The 22,464-nt window shown below is 43.2% G+C and overlaps 1 protein-coding gene across 1 annotated transcript in view; it reads left to right on the top strand.

Annotated features, from left to right (window-relative positions):
• svild (supervillin d) overlaps positions 1-22,464 on the top strand; it is a 41,929-nt gene that overhangs the window by 6,561 nt on the left and 12,904 nt on the right. The window contains exons 2-8 of the mRNA XM_061094496.1: positions 6,955-7,431; positions 12,031-12,065; positions 14,248-14,309; positions 17,020-17,114; positions 17,852-17,963; positions 19,548-20,116; positions 20,911-21,043. Of these exons, the coding sequence (XP_060950479.1) occupies positions 7,061-7,431; positions 12,031-12,065; positions 14,248-14,309; positions 17,020-17,114; positions 17,852-17,963; positions 19,548-20,116; positions 20,911-21,043 (1,377 nt within the window). The 5' untranslated portion in view covers positions 6,955-7,060. The remainder of the gene's footprint in view (positions 1-6,954; positions 7,432-12,030; positions 12,066-14,247; positions 14,310-17,019; positions 17,115-17,851; positions 17,964-19,547; positions 20,117-20,910; positions 21,044-22,464) is intronic.

The raw sequence follows: 22,464 nt of genomic DNA, 5'->3' as shown, positions 1-22,464 counted from the left end.
CCTCTCCATCTCCTTTTACTCTTTCCCGGTGCTCCGACCTCTGCAGCTCTCTCTGGTGCCCACCTTTTCTTTGCTTCTATTCATCCTCCCCTCACCTTTTGTATCCTCTTCCTCCACCCTTCCATACTCTCCTTCCTTTTGCCTCTGCTTTTCCTTCCTCTGGCATTTCCACCCCTCGCAGCTCAAAGCCAGGGAAGGGTTGAGTCATGTGAGAGATGAGGGGCTTTTGCAATGCTGGACAAACACACGCCCCCTGTCAGGATCGTCCATTTGAAGCTCTCTATTAGCGGAGGCCCGTTTAACAGGCTCAAGTGTTGTCAGCTTCGACAACTGCAATTAAAAGGTTGTGTTGCCCCAGTGGCTGCAGGCACTGTACTTTAAACGCCTTAAACGGTAAAGGATTGCTTTTTAATGAGAAACACATCGGTCACTCAGTATGTGGTTGATTGTTGTGCAATGGGGGGGGGCTTGAAAAAAAGAAGTGAGACACACCCTGGACCCAGCTGTTTTCTGGTGCATCTGTTTGGTTGAATAGATCAGAATGAAGCTGATGCTTCAGAGTACGTGGAAGAGGGAGTTATTGGATTAGGGACCAGTGACCCATACCCAGGGCTATCTGTTTTCAATGGTTGGTCACATGACCTAGTTGTAGTCACACACACCCCCATGCATTAAAAACACGCAACATACTGTATACTGTAGGAGACATGGCTATTTTAGTGGCTAATGGCTTTCTTTTAGTCAACATTCGCCTGGAATGCCACTTCCTCTGGATGCATTTAGAACAGAATAACTATAAATACGATTCTTATTGTGACTCCCTTCCTACAGAGATGTGGGTTAGATGGGGATCCACATTACGTGACCAAACCTCAAAGCAAGGAAGTCACTCAGATATCCTGTGCAGGGAAACTCTCGCTTGCCTCTTTACCGAAGACTGCACTTGATACTTCCATCTTTTGTTTCGCTCCTTTATGGTTCCTGAACACAGCTGAAAGTTTCTCAGAACTTTACCAGTGAAGAGAATCGTCAGTCTGTTTTAACCCTGGCACCTGGTTTTCTCCGCTGGAGCAAAGTTTCCATTCTCCACCTTCTTCCCTCAGGAAAAAGTTGTGTCAGGAGTTTGGCTGTATCTTTAACTGCCTCCTCCTCTTTTTGGGCAGCAAGGGAAAGTCGATGTTGAAGCCTCTCTGATGCTTGTGGTTACTTTATGTGGATTCTTGATGGTTTCCTGTGGCAAAACTTTGTCATAATTGTTGCAGCTGAAGAGACACAGTGTGTAGTGTCCTTTCAAGTGTGGGTACAACTTTACTGAGGTGGATATTCTAAACCAAATGAAACATATCGGAGGGGTGATGCATACCCTGCATACCCTAATCGGGCAATGCCAACTTAAACAAAATGATGTAATAATTTCATTCTGTCATTGTGACATCCTCTGAAACATCCCTTCCTGGCCAGCAGCCTCTGTGACCTGATCTTAGATAAGTGGAAGAAATCAATGGATGGATGGATGATGGATGGATGGATGATTGATGGAGGATTGGTTGTGTGAATTGTCCCATAGGATGCAGAGGTGCCTCATTTTTTTAACTACATGACCTTTTACGATGGAGAATAACTTTCTGATTAATATAAGCTTTAGCTTGTCTCTGGGGAAATTTGTTTTCCAGTGCACAATGTCGTCTTTCACCTTTGACCAGTCGCCTCCAAATTTTGCTCAATGTCTGTCCATGGGCTTTTATCACACATACTTAAGGATAAAGATGACGACTGATGGGAGACTCTCAGGAGAGTGGAACTGAGATAATGCTGAATAATCAGACTTGTTGTACTCAGGGTTTCTGGTTGCCAGCTCTATATGTTCCATTAGTGCTGTGAACCCTGTCATTACATTAAAGACGTGTAGAGAGCTGTTGGTTTTGTGGGTAAAACTCAAAGTCAGACAGTCTGCCCTGTCGGAAATGTTTGCTAAACAGAGCTTACATGCACATTGCTTATGGTCGTGCACCAATGAAGCGAGCAGGGTTTTGCTTTGCCTCCACAAGCCTTAGTTTGTGTGTGTTTCTCACTTCTTGAGAAATCCCTCGATCAGGATGCCTTACCTTTCCCATGCAAATGCACTGTTTATGAGTTGGGGCGTATCCTGCATTCCTCCTCTGTCCTCTTGTGTGGAAATGTGAATTCAGGACAACACTGCTGGTCGTCAGGTCAGCTATTTCCTCTGAGGCAGCTTTCTGTCTCGTCCTTGTCTTGGAATGAGTCAGTGGGTTAATGTGTAATTGCTCCCAATTGATCTGTGGGACAGATATTCGCTTCCAATAAGCAGCCGGCTTCCCGTTGATTCACCTGTGTAGTGAATGACAAATAGGATATATGGGCAAGAAAAAAATCGAAAACTTTAATTTGCATTGCTTTATGCCTGGTGCACAAATATTCCCAATAAAGTCTGTGTAATGTAGTAATACATTTGAATGAATACAATGAGAATTCGAAACCCTACAAAACAAACAAACAGCCGCACCCACGACGGGCGAACATGAAGGAAGTTGAACTTCCAAATAGGGTTTGTGGTGAGGGTGTGGTTTAGACGCTGCAAATGCTGTTAACAAATGACTGCTGCAATGATGATGGGCGTTTTTCGAAGGGGGCGTGGTGTTGAGTCTGCCTGGCTGCAGCCGGCTGGAGCCTTCTCACAGAAATTGGCAGGAAATGGGAAAATAAACCCAGTGAGATTGAGTGAGAGACACAGACGACAAGACTGAAAATTCATTGTTTGAATTCAGTGTCCAAATCGTGAAGCTGCTGCCTGTAAGGTTGAACAGGAGCGTTTCATTCCTGATGATGTAGAGGTCCTATAACAAATTATGCAACAAACATTTATATTGCATATATACACTAAAACAAGAGAGAGAAGACGTTTGTGATTGTCCCTTTATCCAGAGTTACGCAGGCCTGCTTTGTGCACTGAGGGATATTGAGAGAACTAATTGTCTGATGCACAACAGGACTTTTCAAATAGTGAATTTTGAAACTTTCTAATGTGCATAAGAAAGTCTAAAGGCTGGTCTCACTTCTGGGTTAAATCAAAACTATAGCAGGGCATTTGCAGTTGCAAGGGGGTCAACATCCATTATAAAATCATATGAAACTAGAAAGGCACCCAGCAGAGAGCAGACACCAAGGCCCGACAGTTCAATTCAAAGAAGCTGCACAGAATTTCACACACCATCAGTCCTGTAACTCCCTCGAGTGTTGACACTTCTGCATTTGTGGTATATTGCAGTTGTATTATGTGATCTCAAGTAACTCCCATAATCCTTTTGCAGAGAAGTAGATTGATAAACTGAGACCATCACAGACTTCTCACTGGGAATCGTCCAATACTCTCTCACTGCCAGTGCCCATCCCGTCCCTCGAGAGGAGTTTTTTTCCAAAAGTTGATGATCAACGTTTCCTGAATAATCAAGTTATATGAACGAGGATATGGAGCACGGTCAGGAAGTGACACATGTGCCCCGTGTTGAGACAGATCTTCCTCTCGTAGCCAGAATCAACTCCCAGCAGGCAACAGAAGGTCAGAGAACACCACAGTGACTGGAAATGGAGGATTTGGTTTGTTTACATGCCCTAGAGGAGCAGAAATACTATCGCCTGCATGAATTGGCGAGTAGGACTGGTCTGACTGCATACTGGGCAAGACACGAGCCCTGTTGACAGTGCAACAAAAGACATCTGTGAGCTCAGATATATATTTTTTCTCATGTGTGCATTGGCGAACACTTCCGACGTGGTGAATGACATCAGCACTTTACATAAGTTCTCATTCTGAATCCCGCTCAGGTGGTTTTTGTTCCTGCTTATTCCACTTTCTGAAGAAATCACCATAAATAGGAAATGACACCTGATCCATCGTGGCTGTGTAAATCGTCCCACTAAAACCATTTTATTCGGGTGAGTTCACGTTCGCTGATAGGCGTGATGATTTTTAAAGTATGACTCACATCTGTGTTTTCAGTCCCCCCCCCCCCTGGTTTCTTAAAATAACAGAGGCAGCTTCCAAACAAAGCAGCCTCGATGTTCTGGGTCTCCAAGGACCATCTTTGGCATACTGTTGTTTAGCACTCCTTATATAGGTAATGACATGGGTGAATTATGTAAGCTTGTGCTTTGGTCCTGAAATCAACATCCAGAATCTGGATCATTTTGCCTTCATAAGGTAATTCACAGGCATCGGCGCGACACCAAGTAGAAACTGTATCTGTTTGTATTGAGGAAATCGGCTGTTTGCCAAAGTCGGGTCAAGGAGCATCACAATAAACTACTGACTCAATTTTGGATTTGTACTTTTTTTTTACCATGATATTAAATTGAATCTACAAGCAAAACAAACAGTTCGAAACTCTGTGACTTCTTATTAGGCCGTGGAGCTCCTGAAGCAGTTAGGCTGCTTTACAATGGCAGGTAACTTCTTTTTAAAAAGCTTAATTTGTTAAGCAAAGTTTTTCCTCTTTGCATAACATAAACCAAATGATTGATCTATGTTAGATTTGCATAATGTCTTTGTTAATCATTTACTGGCCATAAGAAAGGGTTTAAAACCACAACTTTCAGTCAGTAACAAAGAGGGGTCTACAAAGTTTTACAAATATTGAAGATTTTTAGAAAGAAATACTAAAGTGTTAGCTATCATGATATTGATCTAAGTGGACCAATATGAAAATTTTAAAGTTTTGGCCATACAGTCCATCCCTAATCTTTTGGGAATATAATTGGATTTATAGTTATTGATAGTAAAGTTTATGGTTAAACTGTAAAATATTAAACCTCAGTTGCATTTCTTTGTCATTAGGGTTTGATAACATTTTATTGCCAAAGTTTATGGTACCACCATATATTGACTTAATAAATCATTGTTGACTATATCAGTATAAGTCAAGCTAAACTTTACACTCAAATGATTCTGTTCTCTTTCCTAAAAAACAAATGTCCTGGCCCGGGTTTAATAGACAGTGGATAGAGTGTGTTTTCCCCCGACCTGATCGAGAACATACATTCCCCACTGTGTAGGTGTGATGGACATCTCCGTGCTCATAACAAGGACCAGACAACATGTAATGGTCTGGCAGAGTTACAGTTTACTGTGAAACTGCACTTAAATGTACACAAGGGAGGCACTGTGGTCCTTTATTGTTTGGCCAAGCGCTGTTATGTTAGGTGGAGGAGGACAGGGTGAAGACTCACACACACAAACACACACGCACACACTCATTTAAACATTCACACTTCCCCTGACATACACACTGATTTCCTGTGTAATATTTCAAAGCCGTATTTTCCAAGTAGACGGAGAGTCTTGATTCAGGGCTGTTTTTTTTAACGGCCCAGCAGGTGGTCAGGGGTCAGAGGGGTGAAGTTGAGATTTGTTCAAGCTTGTCATCATTACAGAAAAGACTCTCATGCTCACCTCTTCTCCCTCCTGCCTTGACCCACTCTTCACTTTCCCTCTTTGTTCTCGACTCCCTCATTACTAACACTGTCCAGACACAGCACCCTTGTTTTTTCAATTTTTCCTCCACTCCTGACTATAAATGTGAGAACCACGGTGCTAAATTAACTCCTGTCCTGTAGTTTAATGGATGACGGGGGATATGTTTAACCCCTGCCTCTCTTTAACATTAATATACCTCCTTTTTATTGACCATCTTCACTACTTTTTAGCTTTTTTACATACAGAAGCCCCAAAGCACCGAAAGCACACTTGTGCCGTGAAAAACTTAATATGGAAAAGTGCTTGTTGTGGAGCAAACAGAACCTGCACACACGCACAATTTTGCATTTACATGAGTGCAGTTTTCGGATCTCTGCATCCGAGCCACATGTGGTTTTCTTCTCTGTGAACGCTCGATGGAACAAAATGAGCTCAACTCAGCCGCTAATTTTGACCTCCTAAATTTAACGTATCGAAATGTGAAAAGCTATTCTTCCAACCAAGACATTGTTATTGTGCTAGATGTGAAAAGGAGATGTTCAGTGACACAGGAGGCGTCTGCACATGCATTGGAAAAAAATCCACAAATATAGGGTTTTTGCTTTAGACAGAGACATTTTGAAATGCTGCTTGGCCCTGTGTTGTCGTATACAAACGAGCACATACGAGACGTTTGGAAACGGTGACGCAGTCGCTTGCGCTCGCCTCCTGATTGGTTCTCATCAGGCGAGACTCGACTACCAGCGCTGAAGGCAAAACATTGTTCGCAAGTTCTTAATGTCACGGTTCCACCTCGTTGTCGGCCCAAGAAAACACATCCCTTGTCTTACTATTCACTGTTGTTGCTTCCCATTTGTAGTATTTTCTGCAAGTAAGCAACTGGCTGCAGGGTCGACAATCTGCTTCCTGTCAACACCAACACACAGATACCCAGTGCATGGTTATGTGATATGCATTTTCAGTGTGTTATTATTGATGGATATTATCACTGATGGACAGAGAAAAGGAAAACATACTCGTCAGGATGTAGCCACAGAATCATAACAGACTGGGATAATTGTTCCAGTTTTAACTGACCCTGACTAAGTCTCGACTAAGTGAGCAATTAAAACTGGATGAAGATGATATATGATGTGTGTTTCTCATCGTCTCCTCACTTCCTCCTCCCTCTCTCCAGTCTGCTCCATGCGAGCCAGTGGAACAGAGGTTATATGAGAGTCTCACTGCGGTGGTCGGCTGTTTTGAACAGAGCTGGCTGACATCATTCTCACAGGGGGGGTGTGAGTTGGGGCAGGGAAAGGCTTGGCTTGTAGCTCCGTCTCCAGCCAAGCCAGTTTCCTATGAAAGCAGGAGAAGTATAAGTCTGGGTACATCTGGTTTTACACAGCTTTAGCGAGCCAGTCATCTGAAATTGTACTCTGTAATTATAACGCACTAATGATGTCTTCTTTTCTTGCCTGCAGCTCTGGGATGCTGTTGATGGAGTGAGACATTGCTGTCAAGGGAGATCATAACCAGGCAGAGAAGCAAATTTGAACCTAATCACTTAAACTGAGTTGGAACGGCACAATGGACGGAGTAGACGCCTTGCAGAGCTCGGCTCCAGAGACCAAGGCTGAGCGGATCGCCCGCTACAAAGCAGAGAGGAGGAGGGAGCTTGCCGAGCGCTATGGCAACACCGAGGAATTCACCTCCAAATATGTCCGCAGGGACAAGAAAATTGCTGAGACGTCCGAAGCAGTGTCTTCAGTGACCAAGGATAATGGATCGGAGCCAACGTACAGCAGGAGGGGCCTCAGGAGTAAAGTGGCTGACCCTGTGGAGCTCACTGAGGACGAGCCCACCCAGGATAAAGAGGCTGCAACTCGCATCAGAACAGACACAACTTTATCCTCTAAATCAGAGCTCGTCTCCTCCAATAAGACGTCCTCTCCCTCCAGGTGAGTTTATTCATTCATTCATTCAGGAGCAGTAACACTGTTGTCCTCATTAAACACTCAGCTGCACCAGAGACAGAAGCTCAGAGGGAATAGTCTGCAATTAAATCCTCATTTATTATTTAGATTTTCCTGTTTGTATTTCAGTTTTAACTCAGATAACAGTACAGGCTGAATAGAGTGCAGAATACTGAATACCTAGACACTCTATGCACACGTGACTTAGAAGCATATCTGAGCATAATGTTCGGATCCTCCATGAATTGAATCTGACTCAAGTGCAGTAACAGCCGTCTCGGTTATTCTTTAATTTATTTATTATCTGCAATTGAGCCATTAAAGACGTCCATAGCTCGCTGGCTCTTAACGAGTGAAGGGGAGGCAACAAGTCTGCACATTGTGGGACCACTTAGTGCAATCTTCTGTTTGAGGTACACAGGGCTGCTCACATTTCCAAAATTGGCCATGTGTGCACAGCAGAGACGTGCCACACTCGCACTGCGATGACATGCACGCCGCTTGTTGTGCTCCACTTTACAGTCATGTGGGGGAAACCTCTCATGTTTGGGATTCACAAACCGGCAACGTCAGTTTACCTTTTCTCAGTGGTGGCAACGAATGCCTCTTTTGGAGTAAAACCTGTCCCGTCGTGGTGCTGTGCATGTTTGGCTGTAATCAAGTCGGGGATTTTGATGTGTGCACAGAGCCAGACTTGTCAGCTCTTGAAAAACCGCCTGAGGGAATGAGGAGAGAGAGAGAGAGAGACTGAAGAACAGCGATAGACGGGGGTTTTAAGATAGTTTCATAGTATGGGGCTTGCGGGGGGAGGGGAGGAGTGGGGGGGGAATTGAGTCCTGCCAAGTTTTCATGCCCTGCGCGTAATGAAGCGAGATGTCGAGATAGCTGTGATTGATGGTTTGGACCAATTACCTCACAAGATCGGGAGCCTTGTGTTGCAACAGGGTTTGAAAAGTACACGGAGCACAACAAGTTCCATCAGATCTCAGCTATCGAGTGTTGATAATGAAACTGGATAAGCATTGTTGGTTTGAAAATGTTTTGTGGACTCGGAGGGCTTTTTACATATAATTGTGTTGCGCACATGGTTCAGTGTGAAAGAAGCTGTTTTTCTTACAGCGTCACCACATCAGAAAGAATATTTGGCAAAATACAGGGTGAAGACACACACACACACACACACACGTATGGACTATGTCTTTAATTACAGAGATAGGTTGACGCATTGATGTGTTTGTCTAACATGCCTATCACGTCAGCCACTAATCTTGTCAGTTCTGTTGCAACATTCTCTGCGTGTCAAAGTCCAGCTGTGCAGTCATGTGTGCAGGCGACTATTACATAGTTATTAGTCACAACATTTCTTTATAAGAAGTGTCTTTTGTGTATTGTCTTGTTTGTTATTCCTTCAGACTGATTGCAGTTTGTTGAATTTCTGTTTTCTATCAAAGTGACCTTATATCATTCTGCATGGAAGATAAATACAGTTGCATGAGCTTTGTTGTTCACCGAACCTTCTTAGGCAACATGTCTGAGTGTGTGTGTGTGTGTGTCTGTTACTGAAATAGTATAAAGGAAACTGCGTCTCAGCTGTCGCAGTGATAATGAAAAACCGTCAATCAACACGTTATCTGACACAAACATGGATCCGTCCCTGGCAGAGTTGAGGAGTGACATTCCTGAACGCTGCTTTTTGACATGTGCCACAAACGTATCTCTGCGTGTCCATGTGATGTCACCTCTCTGTTTCCTTAGTCTCATTTTAAAGAGAACCCACAGAAACCAGGTTCCTCGGAAGCTCAGTAATAACACAAGTGCACAGTTTGTACAAAGATATGATGTGACATCACCGCAGGCAGCCTCCAGACTTATCAGGCCTCCTAACACAAAGCAGTGTCAAATAGAAAGTATGATATGATATGCAACTCTTTGTATATCTATTCTTTTTACTTACAGGAAACAGATTGTGGTTGATTGGTAGATATTATTCAGGGTCGAGATTTTCCAACATCAGCTGCTAAAAATTCAGGGTCAGACATCGGAGAGTATGCAAATCTAATAGACTGATCCGATACCAGGTCATAAAATTACATCAGTCTCACCCAGACACAACTACAACATCTTCTTTTTCCCGGAAATCCCTCTATGGGTTTAACCTGAGCCAGGAAATACAACTATGATAACAATCATCACTCCCATACAGGGTTAGTCACACACAGCTGTTAAAATGATTTTGTATTTTCTCAAATGCACATGAATCAGATCCGTAATCACTATCGACTGATATGTGAAGACCAAGTATCAATATCAGAACATCTGTGATTCATTAATCGTTCGAGAAGTTTCCTCCACATGTGTGACTGGTGTATTGTTTTAAGTTGGCGGTCTGATTTTGTTTATGTGTGTGTGTGTCTGTTTGTGTGTATGTGTTAGTTACAAAGTGGTAAACACCAGTAACTGTGTGACTGGCACTTTGGATTAGATTATACACAGATCGACTGGGATTGAGGCTGATTACTGTTTACATGACCTGAACCATTGCAGACTCCAGTTAGTGAACAAATTGTAGACGACGTGATTTAAATCTTTTAATCAGGACAACAGTCGTGATTATACTCATTTCATACTCCGCCCCCCCCCCCCCCCCCCCCCTTGCTCACAGCCTGGCTTCATACTTCTTCTCAATGAAAGTGCTCAACCTTTCTCCCTTCAGCTTCCCCTGGGAGTTTGTCTGTGTTCCTGTTTTCCTCCTCGTCCTCTCTCTCTCTCTCTCTCTCTCTCTCTCTCTCTCTCTCGCTCTCGCTCTCTCTCTCTCTCTCTCTCTCTCTCTCTCTCTCTCTCTCTCTCTCTCTCTCTCTCTCTCTCTCTGCACCTCTTCTTATCTGGGTGGTTTTTATGGCACCCGGCGGCCGTCGTGTGCGGCCTCTCCTCGTCAGCGAGCTGTCAGAGAGGGGGGGGTCTGACGATGTGTCACGGAGCCCTGCAGCTGGAGAGTCGAGCGTTTGAACTCTGAGGCATCGGTCACCGAGAGTGTTTGCTGAAACTCTCCAGTTACTCTAAGTGGCTGCATATTGTGATGCTTCTTACCCATGTGGCTGAAATGTGCGACGCTCTTATCGCTTTAAAGTTTGTTGGAATATTCCACAGCCACAGATTGTTGGTGTGTATTCAAATACATTATTCTTAGACCCTACACATCAATTTGTCCTCCGTCACATTTCCCCATCTCCAACTGCAGCGTATTCACACAGCATAAATACATCTGTCTCACATATTCTCATTTCTGACACCAGCACAACGCTGCACTGAGGCATGGCGGCCAAAAACTGAGTGAACTTTCTGCAGAAGCTAAACCTAAGCCCCAAATTACTCATAATAATATCCTGCTCTAAAAAAGATTGTTTGGCACTGAGACAAGTAAAGTTCAGAGGATCCGGAGTCAGATTTAATATTTAGGTCGATTTTAGTTTTTCCCTCCAGAGCCCGACCGATATGGAGATTTGGTTCTCGTTACAGATATTACAGAGAGTAGAATATTTCTGATACCAATATATCCGTTGATAATTGAAATGCTATGAAGGCTTGATGTTTTACAGTACAACCATGAACTTCATTATACATAACTATAACTAAAATGCACATGCAACAAAACATATATCACTCTAATTAAGAAGATATACATAATTGTTTATATCAGCAAACATGAATGTGGATATCAATATGGCAGCTGATATAACAGTCTGGCTCACGTCCACACTAAGCCTACAATATTCCTACTTTGATATTATTCAATCAAAGCAATTATTTGATATTTTTGACTGTTTTAAGTCACATATTCCAAATCACAGGTTTTATTTAAAGCCCTTAAATATGTTGTATAATATGACATTTGATTCACCCTCAAATCGTCACAAAGCTCCCGTGCCAGCTGCCGTCGCTCATTTTCATGTGATCCCTTAAAATTGTTGGTTTCTGTTTGTATACTTTGTGTTTTGTGTACAGCTTTTTTTATTGGGATGTGCTCGACATAAACAATGGAACCTGGACGGGCGCTTTATCGAGCCAGTAACTTCAAAACCTTCTGGACTGCTCCAGATTTTGATCGTGCCGGCGAGCTTGGGACTCTCCCCTTTTTCAGTGACCTCTGACCCCTCCCAGATGTCCACCATGACTCTCTATTGTGTGTAAAGCAGGCACCCCCCCTCACTCACCCCCTATCCTGTTACATCATCGCTGCAGCCCCACAGGCAGCTGCTGTCCCCATCCATATTTAACGTCCATTAGTCAGAGATGAATGGCCATCTTCAGATGCCACACGGATATTGCTGTTGTGTCATTACCATCAAGGGAAGGGAAGAGCCGCATAAGTACGTTAATATCATACAAGGGAGAGTAGGCATCTTACAGTGGCCCTGTTCTATTGCATCCTTTTTAAACCTGGTTATATTTGTATTGGCTGCATAAATACGACTTTATTTCTGTTTAGTTTGCAAACATCGATCGTAGCAGCCATGTCATCACATCCGTGTTTGAGAGAGTGACCTCATTCGTCTCCATCTCTCTCTCTCTCCCTCTGTGTCGTAGGCGACTGGAAACCGATGACACCGAGGAGCCACAAGGTAAGAGGAGCTCTTCACTTTCACTGAGTCACAGCCCATTGTTCCACAGGCTGCTTCAGCCCTCGACTCATTCAGGTTATCTGTATTACTCAGCGTTGTACGAAGCTCATTAATGATGTCACATCATGATATTCTACGGCTGAAGAAGTGAAGGAAAGCAGATGCACTGAAATGCTTGGCTCTGTTTTGTTAGCTTGTATTTTAAATTGAATGTTGTGCTGCAGGCTGTGGTTTTCTTTTCTTTAAAACATAAGGGAGATAATTTTTGGCACGTGTCTTCAAAGTCTTTATTCAAAGTGTGTGTGTGTGTGTGTGTGTGTGTGTTCTTACAGCCGAAATGTTTGATCCAATGAAATTACACTGGAAGCCTTTTTCAGTCAGTTAACATTATGGACTAAATTTGGAACCTGTCGCTATAAAGAGAGAAGAAAATAGCTAAGTTTACACAAGAGCCGCTGTCTGCTTTTCTGCCTTTTCTTTTCTGTCAGCCACCTGAACCCACAGCCTGAGTGTGAGTGGCTCTGTCTGACTGTGTGTGTGCGTGCGTGTGTGTGTGTGTGTGTTAGTGCGTGTGTGTGTTTGAACAAGAAGCCTCCTAGGAGATCAGGAAGTCTGGGTGACCCTGTCTCAATAAACCTCAAGTGTATATTTAATCAAAACAAAGAGGTTGTAAGATAACAACTTGGAGAGCCATTATGCTACTTCCCTTATCTCAGCCCTTCTCAGTTGAGTATTTAAATCAAACTGACAATTTCTATACCTCATTGAGTTGAGTGTTTTCATCCTGTGTGTTGACAAACATTTAGGAATCATTTGAGTATAATTTAACCTGTTAATCCAAATCGTTAATTTAGACAAAATTGTCTAAATGTAGTAGGACAAAGGACGTTAGCGGAGTAGGCGGAGCTTCATATGTGGCCCAGACATATTTCATTTCCAGTGCAAAGGGAATGTGGCCACATGCGTCCCAGACCGTAGAATATGTGAACCCACCTCAACACGTCATGAGATCTGATCACTCAGACCACAAGTCCACGTGATGATCAGATCACACAGGACACAAAGGTCTGATCAGGGTCAATGCTGTTTCATCATGTTTTCACTCATGTGCCGACTCCGCTGGCCACAATAAGGTCAAAAGCTGCCACGTGTGATGGATGAAGGCACTTATGGAAGAATCAGTAAAGTTAAGTGGAGGTTTTTCCATCTCTCTCGCTCTCTCTCTCAGTCTTGGATTGATGATGTAAGAAAGTTTGGCCCACAGTCAGAACTAGACCGAGTCTGAGGGGAATCAACAGTCGACGATACTTAAAGTTTCATCATCGGATCTAAATCATGCTCCGTTCTGGACAGCAGGGGAGCGTTGAACATAAATCATAGCCTGAGTATTAATAAACCTCAACTGAACTTTTTCTTTCAGTGGATACGGGGAGTTTTTCACAAACTTGCCATTCTTTTGGATCTGCTTCTTCCTTTTGTTTTCTTTGGCTTGGAAAGTCACATTGTTAGGACAATAAAAAACACTCCTAAAGAAATGGGAGCCTGGGATTAAGAGAGCTGATTTAAGGATTTTGTGTTGTGGTTGGAATACCATTAAATTTAATCGTTTCCTTTTGTTCTGATTAGAAGTTTGTTCTACTCCCGGGGCTAGTTCTGATTAGATAAACCCACATGAGGATTTATTTGCTTTCTCACTCACATATAAGTGCAAACACACGTCAATGTCTTCCTACAAAGGGAGAAATCATCTCACTGTCACACTCATTGATGACCTCAAAGACTCGGACCTGAGGCCAGTGCACGTATCTCCGACTTTTTCCTCCTGATGAGTGAAGCCGGTGAGATTATATCCTGTCAGTTTCCTCTCTGCACTTTTCAAGCTGTTTTCCCCGGTGAGGAAACGTCCGCTTGACCTTAAAAGACTGTGATGTGCGTGTGTGTGTGTGTTTGTGCGTGTGTGTGTCTGTGTGCAGCGCCTTGCACCTTTTGAGTACATGGATCAAATTAACGATTACATCTGTGTCTGTGCTCAATCCTTGTATTGTGATCTGTTTACAAAAAGCTAATATCACAACTTCAATTTGTGGATTTAAAAACACACTCATTCGTTCATTATAAATCGTTCTAACAGTCTCACTGTTGTTTATTTAACCAACCTTGTGTTTGTGTTTGTCTCCTCTAGTCGATGGTACACCTGTTAACTCCTCCAAGAAGTCTGCTACAACTAAAAAGTATCTGTTCAAGGTCCAGTATCAAAGTTTTTCTTTCTATCTCCTTCATGTCTGTGTTACACAAATCACATATTGCTCGTATGTTTGCTCTTTATTCTGGTTTCCATGGTTTCAAATAAAGTTGAACCATCATTAACTTACTTTTCTTTACTCTGGAATATCCTCAAATTGTCATTTTGCCATTTTCACACATGAACTCCAGATAATGTCTGCTCTGAACACACTCTCCAGACTTTCTCCAGAGTTTGTCTTTCACATATGAACAATGCAGCAGGAGATTCTCCGTTCAGACGCATTTGAGACTTCGCATAAATCTCTGGGGTATTCAAGCGAGGGGTGACGGAGGGAGGCAGGACGTAAGGTATAAATTGTGTTGCCGGGATCACAAACCTCATCAATGCTCCCACTTGCTTGTTGTGAGTCCTCTGGATCCTTCTCATTTGGACATTATCCAGAGTTGTTACCAGGGGATCAGCCGATGAAACTCGGGAGAATGTCCGCAGCAACTGCCTTGGACATTTGCGTTCTCATATAAAGCCCCTCTGGATAATAATAGCAGATTTTCCATAGTTCAGTGTATGTCTGAAAGCAGCTCCTAATTCACGTGTCTCAACCACCTGCTTTTTTATAACCCTCTCTATTTTTAGTTTAAACTTCCTTTCTACCAAAACACACACAGTTAATCGAGGGCCAAAAACATAAAAATGTATGAATGATGTCACAGATGCTATATCTATATTTCATATCCAATCCAGATTCCATCCTTTTCATATTTCTTACTGATTTACTTTTCCAGAGCAGATGGTGTTTGCTTCAGCCCTCCTCTGTGGAAGTGAGCTGTCCTGCACCTGGATGCACACTTGGCCAAAGCCGTGACTTCAGCACAAACAGTTCACAGGTCTTAGAAGCAGCGGTGGGAAAAGACAAGTCTGGGGAACTAGAGGATGGACTTTGGAAAACAAAAAACTAGATAATGTCCCCAATCCTATGGGGAGATATACACATGTGTGCTTAAAAGTATCGGGGTTTTCCCAGGCTGCTTGGGTTTCGGACGTGGTTAGGTTTCCTGATATTGGATGTAAATAGTTGTTCTTACTTGGCCTTCGCAGAGCAGGAGCAGTGCCAAGGTTGGCCAAGTGAACCCAGATGGCAGCGAGTTGCTCTGCTGAAAACCCTGCTGGGAAAAACCGGCTCCTACAAAGACGCTACATCTCACAATCACACTTAGATATTTTTTTTTTTCTCTCCCTCTGTTCCTCCTTTTCAATGTCTCCCTCGCCTGAAAGTCATCAGCACCGACAGATGCTCCCTCACTGTCGTCACTTTTCCCTTATCACTCCTTTCTCCTCCACAGTCCCTGGTGAAAGCCAGTGAGTCAGTGTCTCCAGCAGCAGGAGGAGTGAGGTTATAGTGCGTCCGCCTTCCAACACGGACCAAAGCGTTAAGTCTTCTGGAGAAAGACACAGCTCATTTATATTTTGAATTTCCTGTGTGTATAAAAATAACTTGTTTTGCAGAAGGCGACATATTCACAGAGTTCGTTCTTTATAATCTGTATCGCAGCTTGGATGCGAGAGGCCTCTAATTCTGTCGCGCTTTGGTGTGTAATTTTGTTAAGAAGGGAAAAAAACAGTATTGGATTTTGGTTGCTTTCCTCACAGCTGGAAATCCACTTATCTGCACCATGTCACCCCGGGGCACCGGTGAAGTGTTTACTGACAACGCTCTCACAGCTGCCTGGGTCACACTTTATGCAGGTTCTTAATAAGTCTTGTGACTATCGCTGCTTTCAGACCATCGCTGAAATATGGATATATATCAGAGGCTGTTTGTGAGAGAGCAAATGTCCGAGCTAGATGCTCCGGACATTTTCCAGTTGTTTTTCCTGCCAGACCCCCCCCTCTCCCCTAGTTATAGCCCATTTGAGAATGCAGCAGGATATTATCACTGAGATTCTCAAGAGATGACGTGCACGTAGAAGACACAGAAGATGTCTACCTTGAAAGACCAAATGTCGATGTGCTTGAAACAAAAACACTGAGATTTCTGCAGCAGAAGTCACCTGAACACTTGGACATTTTCCTGCTGATGTGAACGTGTATCCCCTGGACCTGCTGCGTTCTTCATACGTGAAAGGCAAACTCCTGAGAAAGTCCGGACACAATCGTTCAGACTTTTTCCAGAGTTCATGTGAAAATGGCTTCATAGAACTAAATAATTAAGCTGGTACCAGACTTTCATCAAACTTGTACTTTCATGGATCTCAAAAAAAGGAAATCTGAGACCGTATGGGCTCTACATGGGCATTGATTCACACAGTGGACACATTGAAGCAATATTTAACCTCCAGAGAACATCAAAAATAGTCGATACAAAACGAAATGGCTCCCTTAGGGATAGTTTATTGTGGAAAATGCAGCACTGGCGATATTCCTCTGGTCTTCATTTTGTTTGTTTGCACTCTATGCACTCAAAGCTTAGGTATTTTTTTCCCAACCGGTAAAACTCAGATGCAAAATCACACACCCACACCACAGCCTTGACCTTTAAGCAACTCAGCTGGTGGCATTTGCATGTTTAACTGCTGTGCTCAAGTGGAGGGGAGGAGCTTTACTCATTCACTCACTTCCTTCATCAAGGTTTGTTTACAGGCGACGTCGTCCTCCGGCAGGATTTTTCTAAAAACCCAGCTCCTAATCCTCAGCCCTTCTCTCCGCCCGTAGGACCCGGAGGGGACAGACGATGGAAGCAGCCGTCGACAGGCCGGTGACGGAGTGAAACGTCTAATGAGCAGCGAGGAAGACGAGGCCTTCACCAGGTGAGCGGGTTCACATGTGTTTCTATCGGAGGAACCACGTTTAAACATTAAAGTCGTCTTCGTCAGCGCTCGAGTAAAAGTTTTATGGACGGTGATGAAATACATGTAAAACAACAGGAGCGGATCGAGAGAGGAACTTTAAAACGAGTGACGCTCGCACACAGGCCGAGTGCAGAGGTAATTACAGAGCAATGAAAGGTTGTGCATCGATGTTAATAGCTGCAGAGATAAACCAGATAGACCTGCAGACCTCGCCTTTAATACCACTCTCTCTCTCTCTCTCTCTCTCTCTCTCTCTCTCTCTCTTGCACACGCATGCACACACACACACACAAACACTTAGTGTCGTAGCCATGGTGATGCAAACCAGGCTGAAGTTAATGACTGCAGCAGTGAGAGCCAGACAGTTCAGTCCTTTCTTTGCCCACATGGAGTTTGAACTGTGCTCAGTTTTCCTTTCGCTTCAGTGCATTCGAACTTTTTCAGCAAAGCTCCACTGTTTCTAATAAAGGAGAAAATATTTTTACATCAAAAAGTCCACATCGCAAAAAAATTATGTATTTATTTGTGTTCGTGAAAATACAAGAAAAATGTTTTCCCTCCCTTCAGTGCAAAGCCATCTGCGGTTTTGAACTTTTATTCGTACTTCACAGGGTGGATTCTCTTTCACTGAGTTTCAGTTTTTGATTTAACCTTTTGTCTCCAACATCTCTGTCCTTTTCTCCCTGATATATCAGGCTTCATAAATCTGACACAGGCCAGACAATGGGGGAGAAGGAGGCCTCGGATGAACCTTCATGGAACGAGCAGCAGGAAGATGGTGCCGCCGCCGCCGCCGAGGAAAGAGAGGTGAGTTCTTCTCCTAGAGGTATCTTCAAACTATCACATGGTTTTCATAACTCCGACGAAGTCATCTCTGTGGATTGTGTTTGGAAAGATAATATTTTTGACCCAACACTCACGCGCTCACGTCTGAAAAATCTCACCACCGCATGCGAGCCAATTCCAGAGCTCTTACTCACCTCCAGCTTGGCTCCGTTTCTTCCCAGGTCATATTTACATTAGTTTTTTTTTATGTTTTTGCAGTGGACGTGTAGATTCTAAGTCGTTTTTAACACTGACACACGTCACCACATCTTAAACTGATTACGTGCACACACACAGGCGCCCCCACGTGTTATGCACATTGTGTTTTCCATTGAAGCGGCTCACCACCTGGTTAGCATTGTACTCCCCCTTAATCAGCACTCCCTCAGCACCTTTGCCCGGTCAGCAGTTTGTTTGCTCTTGTGTCATCTCAGTGATGGATTGAACAAACACAAATTGATTTGTTTGTTTCGTAGTGGCTGTTCCCTGTGTGTTGAAACATGTATTGGCAAAGTTAATGTATTTTGAAGGGATGGTTCACCAAATTTTAAAAAATTCTCTTTAGCACTTTGCCGATGGAGGGTTGGGTAAAGTGTTGAATTGTATTGGATTCGGCTGCAACACTGTTTACCCCTTGAACTCCAGAAGTGTTTTGTGGACTCAAACTATCCCTTTAACTTGGATTACAAGAGAGTTTGCTGTTTTACCTCACATGCGTGTTTCATTTCTGCGTTTTTTTTTTTTCATTCCTGGAAAGCAGAACAAGCACATGTTTTGTCCCGAAACAAGTCTTTGAGATTTGTTTGGCAAATCCTTTAGTCTTTCTCTCCACACGGTTTCACTCTTTGATAATCACTTATTCCTGTTTCTTGGGGGGGGGGGGGGGTCTTTCAAAGGGTTGAAGCTAAAAGAGTAAAAGCATGATTGCCCTTTGTTTTAAGCCTTTTTTAAACATTTGATTCTGTGATCTCGAGGGTCCCGGAGCAGAGAAAGGGGTTAACAGTTGGGGAATATAAAGCAGAGTCAGACCTGTAGTCTGACTTGTAGTGATTTAAAAGTTACAAATAGAATCTTGAGTTGTATTCTGTAGCGGATGGGGAGCCAGCATCGTTCAGTGATGTGTTCTCTTGCTACTGTAGACAGGCAACTGCTGCTTTTTTTTGGCAGTTGAATAATTGCAGTGGTTAATATAAAATATTTGTAAGTAGACGGATTGAACAAGGCTCTGATGGAATTTTACGTATATCTCAAACTTCATCCTGTTCATCTGATTCAAAAGTCCTCATCCTCCTCTTAACAACAGTAGGTCACTGAAAGCTGAAACTACATGTTTCTGTACATGAGGCGTATTTCAGTCTTTGAGACTTTTGGGTAATAGAAGAAGGTTTTTAGCGTTTATGTGGAAACTGCAGAGGAGTCGCTACTGGAAAATGTCATCAGGGACAGTTATGTGCTATAATCAAGCTGCAGTAGAATATACTGCTCCTGCCATTTAATAGTCTTTTCCAGAAATTTTAAATATATAGTAGTAAAATAAAACTCTGTCTCTCTCCCTGTCTACACCAGGCGTCCAGTCTCCTTTCTGACAGCAAGCACAGAGACGCCTCTCCCCCTCCCTCCCCCCCCTGCCAGCCTCCCTCTCTACAACGCCAGGACTCGGGGCCTCGCGGCATCAAGGGAATCCTAAAGAAATGTCGCTCCACCAGCGTGGAGTCGGACCACAGCGAGGGCTCGGCGCCGGAGGGCCAGCCAGCTCGGCAAAGCAGCGTCACCCTCAGCCACCATGAGAGTGAGGAAGAGAAGCAGAAGACTGATGAAGAGGAGGAGAAGGAGAAAGAGGAGGATGAAGAGGAAGAGGTAGAGGAAGAGGTAGAGGAGGAAGAGGAAGAAATGGAGGATGAGGACTACGAGGAAAACGAGGGCGAGGATGAGTCACCGACGGACGATGTCCCAGACGGCTTCAGCATCAACAGACAGCTCAGCGCGGGAAGCAGCGGCAGCAGCAGAGGAAGTTTTGAGGAGATGCAAAGTTCGTCGGCTGACGAGAGTCTGGAGAAGATGTCCACGGTGTCGGAGGACGCTGAGGAGCTGGAGAGCAGCTTGGATGGAAGTGGTGGCTCCTCCCTCAAACAGAGGTCATTGGATGAACACCAACACAGCATCATGTTTCAGTATAGTAAACCAAATTGGTTAAATTTAACTGTAAAGAACCAAAACAACATCAAAATACAAATAATGCAGAAGTATTAAAGTCAGTGAATGATTTGTTTAATAACAAATTAATCAATTAGTAGCATTTGTATGGATTCTAGCTTATGATCTATATGTAAACATTAGGATTTCTCAATATTACTTTACATATAATGTTCAAATGGGGTTGGAATCATTTTCATTTGAGCCTAAATACTCAATATATAGATGGACGACATGACAGCTCCCAAAAGTGATATCAAAGTGTTTTGCAAGTCATAAACCATGCCTCCTCTATGTTAATGGCTGGGACATGGACCAAACTAAATAGCATACGTCAAGTCAATTGTAAATTACGTGTTTCCAATGAGTTCATTCGTTATTTGATGCTTTTAAAACGCAGTAAAATGTCCTGATTGACAGCTGAGACTGACGCACATGTATCAGCGAGAGCTCGCTAACACGGCGACATACCATAATGCCTGCATCACAGAATCTGGCTCTGAATGCGCAAGATGGTGGCATTTGTGTCTGGAATGTTTTGGATTTATTTCTGGAAACCTGTCTGTGGTTAAGCCATATTACTGAAGCACCCAGTAACTAAATATTCGCCAGGGAGTAAAGCATTTCTTTATCTATAATTCTCAGACTTGCGTAGCTCAGGTAAACTAGATTTGTATTTTAATGCTGCCGTAAAAGAGTAATGGAAAATAACTTATTTGTCTTTATCCTTTTTCAGAATGTCAGAGTTCAGCAGTAAAGATGAGAAGAAGGACAGACTGAAGAAGTCCAAACCAGCCGAGCTGATCCAGACGTCACTGGCCGATCGCTTCAATAAGCTCCAAGGTGCCGAAAACGCCTGGAAGAAAAAGGTGAGTTATTACATAACCTCTCCTTCAGTGTGGTGGGTTGAAGCTGTTTCTCATGTGGGAGGAATAACAGGTCTGCGAGAGTTATTAAAAATTAAAGCCAATTCTTTTACGGTGGTATTTGTTTTAATGAGCAGATCCTGCCACATGTTGAGGTTTCCCCTCAGCATCGTTCACAGGGAAAGACAGAATTTGGCCGTGCTCACATTTCTTCCTCTGCTGAATCAGCTCGTTTCTCCCCGGAGCCGCTGCCAAGAGGGCGTGAGGTTCGAAGGGCTCGGGGTTGCAGCAGATTTGGAAGTGGTGTTGCCAAAGCCAGTGATCCAGGGCTTAGTTAGCCTCACAAAGAGGAAGAGAGACACACCCTCTTCCCCCCCCTCCCTTGTAAAAATAAAACCCTACACCGCGACCAAACACCTGCGAACCTTCCGCGCTAATGCCTGCTTCCTTTGGTTTTACAGCGTCTCACTTCTCCTCTCCTCAAAGTTAGAAAAACAATCTTCCACAAGCAAGCGTTTGTGTTCTTCATGCACTTTGAAAAACGTATATAAACATGCAGATGGTTCAGTGTTTATTGGACACATTTTTGAAGGAGTGTTGAAAGTCCCTGGAAGCTACCCCGTCTCCTCACAAGTGGAAGAAATCCAAAAGACTCTATAATAACCACCACGAGGCCACTTTGTAAATAGCTGATGATGATTCAGTGGAGGAAAAAACAAAAAGACTGAAGTGACGACATGTTTAAACGTATGAAGCTTCCCTGGGTTCCATGTCTGTGAAGGTCGGGGAACCTCTCGGGGATTTTCATAGTTCGGGTTCATCCTTCATCCAAAGAGGAGCTAAACTTAGAATAAATCCACTTTATGAACGTGTGGGCAGCCGAATATCTTCACTCAGCTAAATACTAATGTCATGTTACGTCTGTGTGGTCTGACTTTATTATGATAAATCATCAGAGTCCATATAATTTAGTGTAATTCCATTAACGGCACAAAGGCTGCAACCGCAACCCCCAAAAAAGTCTGTAGGCTTCCTCCTTTGAATCAGTACGAAGTGCTCTGGAGCTTGGTCTGCTACTGGAGAGCTCTGGGAAACTAAAGGTGCTTTCAGACAGAACCTCCAGACCATAAGGGTGCATTAAGATTCAAGATTCAAGATTTTTATTGTCAAATGAACAGAGATAACATGAAGTAGTCACTGTCAATGAAATGCTTGGGTCACACACTCTCTTTAAGCAATGCTCAGTAATTTCAACCCCAAAAAAAAATAAAATAAAAATAGAAATAGTATAAAATAGAATAAAAAAGAATAAAATAAAATAACAATGAAATGGGATATAAAAATTTAAAATAGAAAATAAAATATATACATCTAAATATATATCTTTACAGATGAATGTTCAATTTGTGCAGTAGTGCAAACGT

Source organism: Limanda limanda, chromosome 21 (assembly GCF_963576545.1).
Source record: "Limanda limanda chromosome 21, fLimLim1.1, whole genome shotgun sequence".
In the NCBI taxonomy this organism is placed as follows: Eukaryota; Metazoa; Chordata; class Actinopteri; order Pleuronectiformes; family Pleuronectidae; genus Limanda; species Limanda limanda.
The sequence above is the reverse complement of the archived record's forward strand: the minus strand, read 5'-3'. Positions and strand labels throughout refer to the sequence as shown.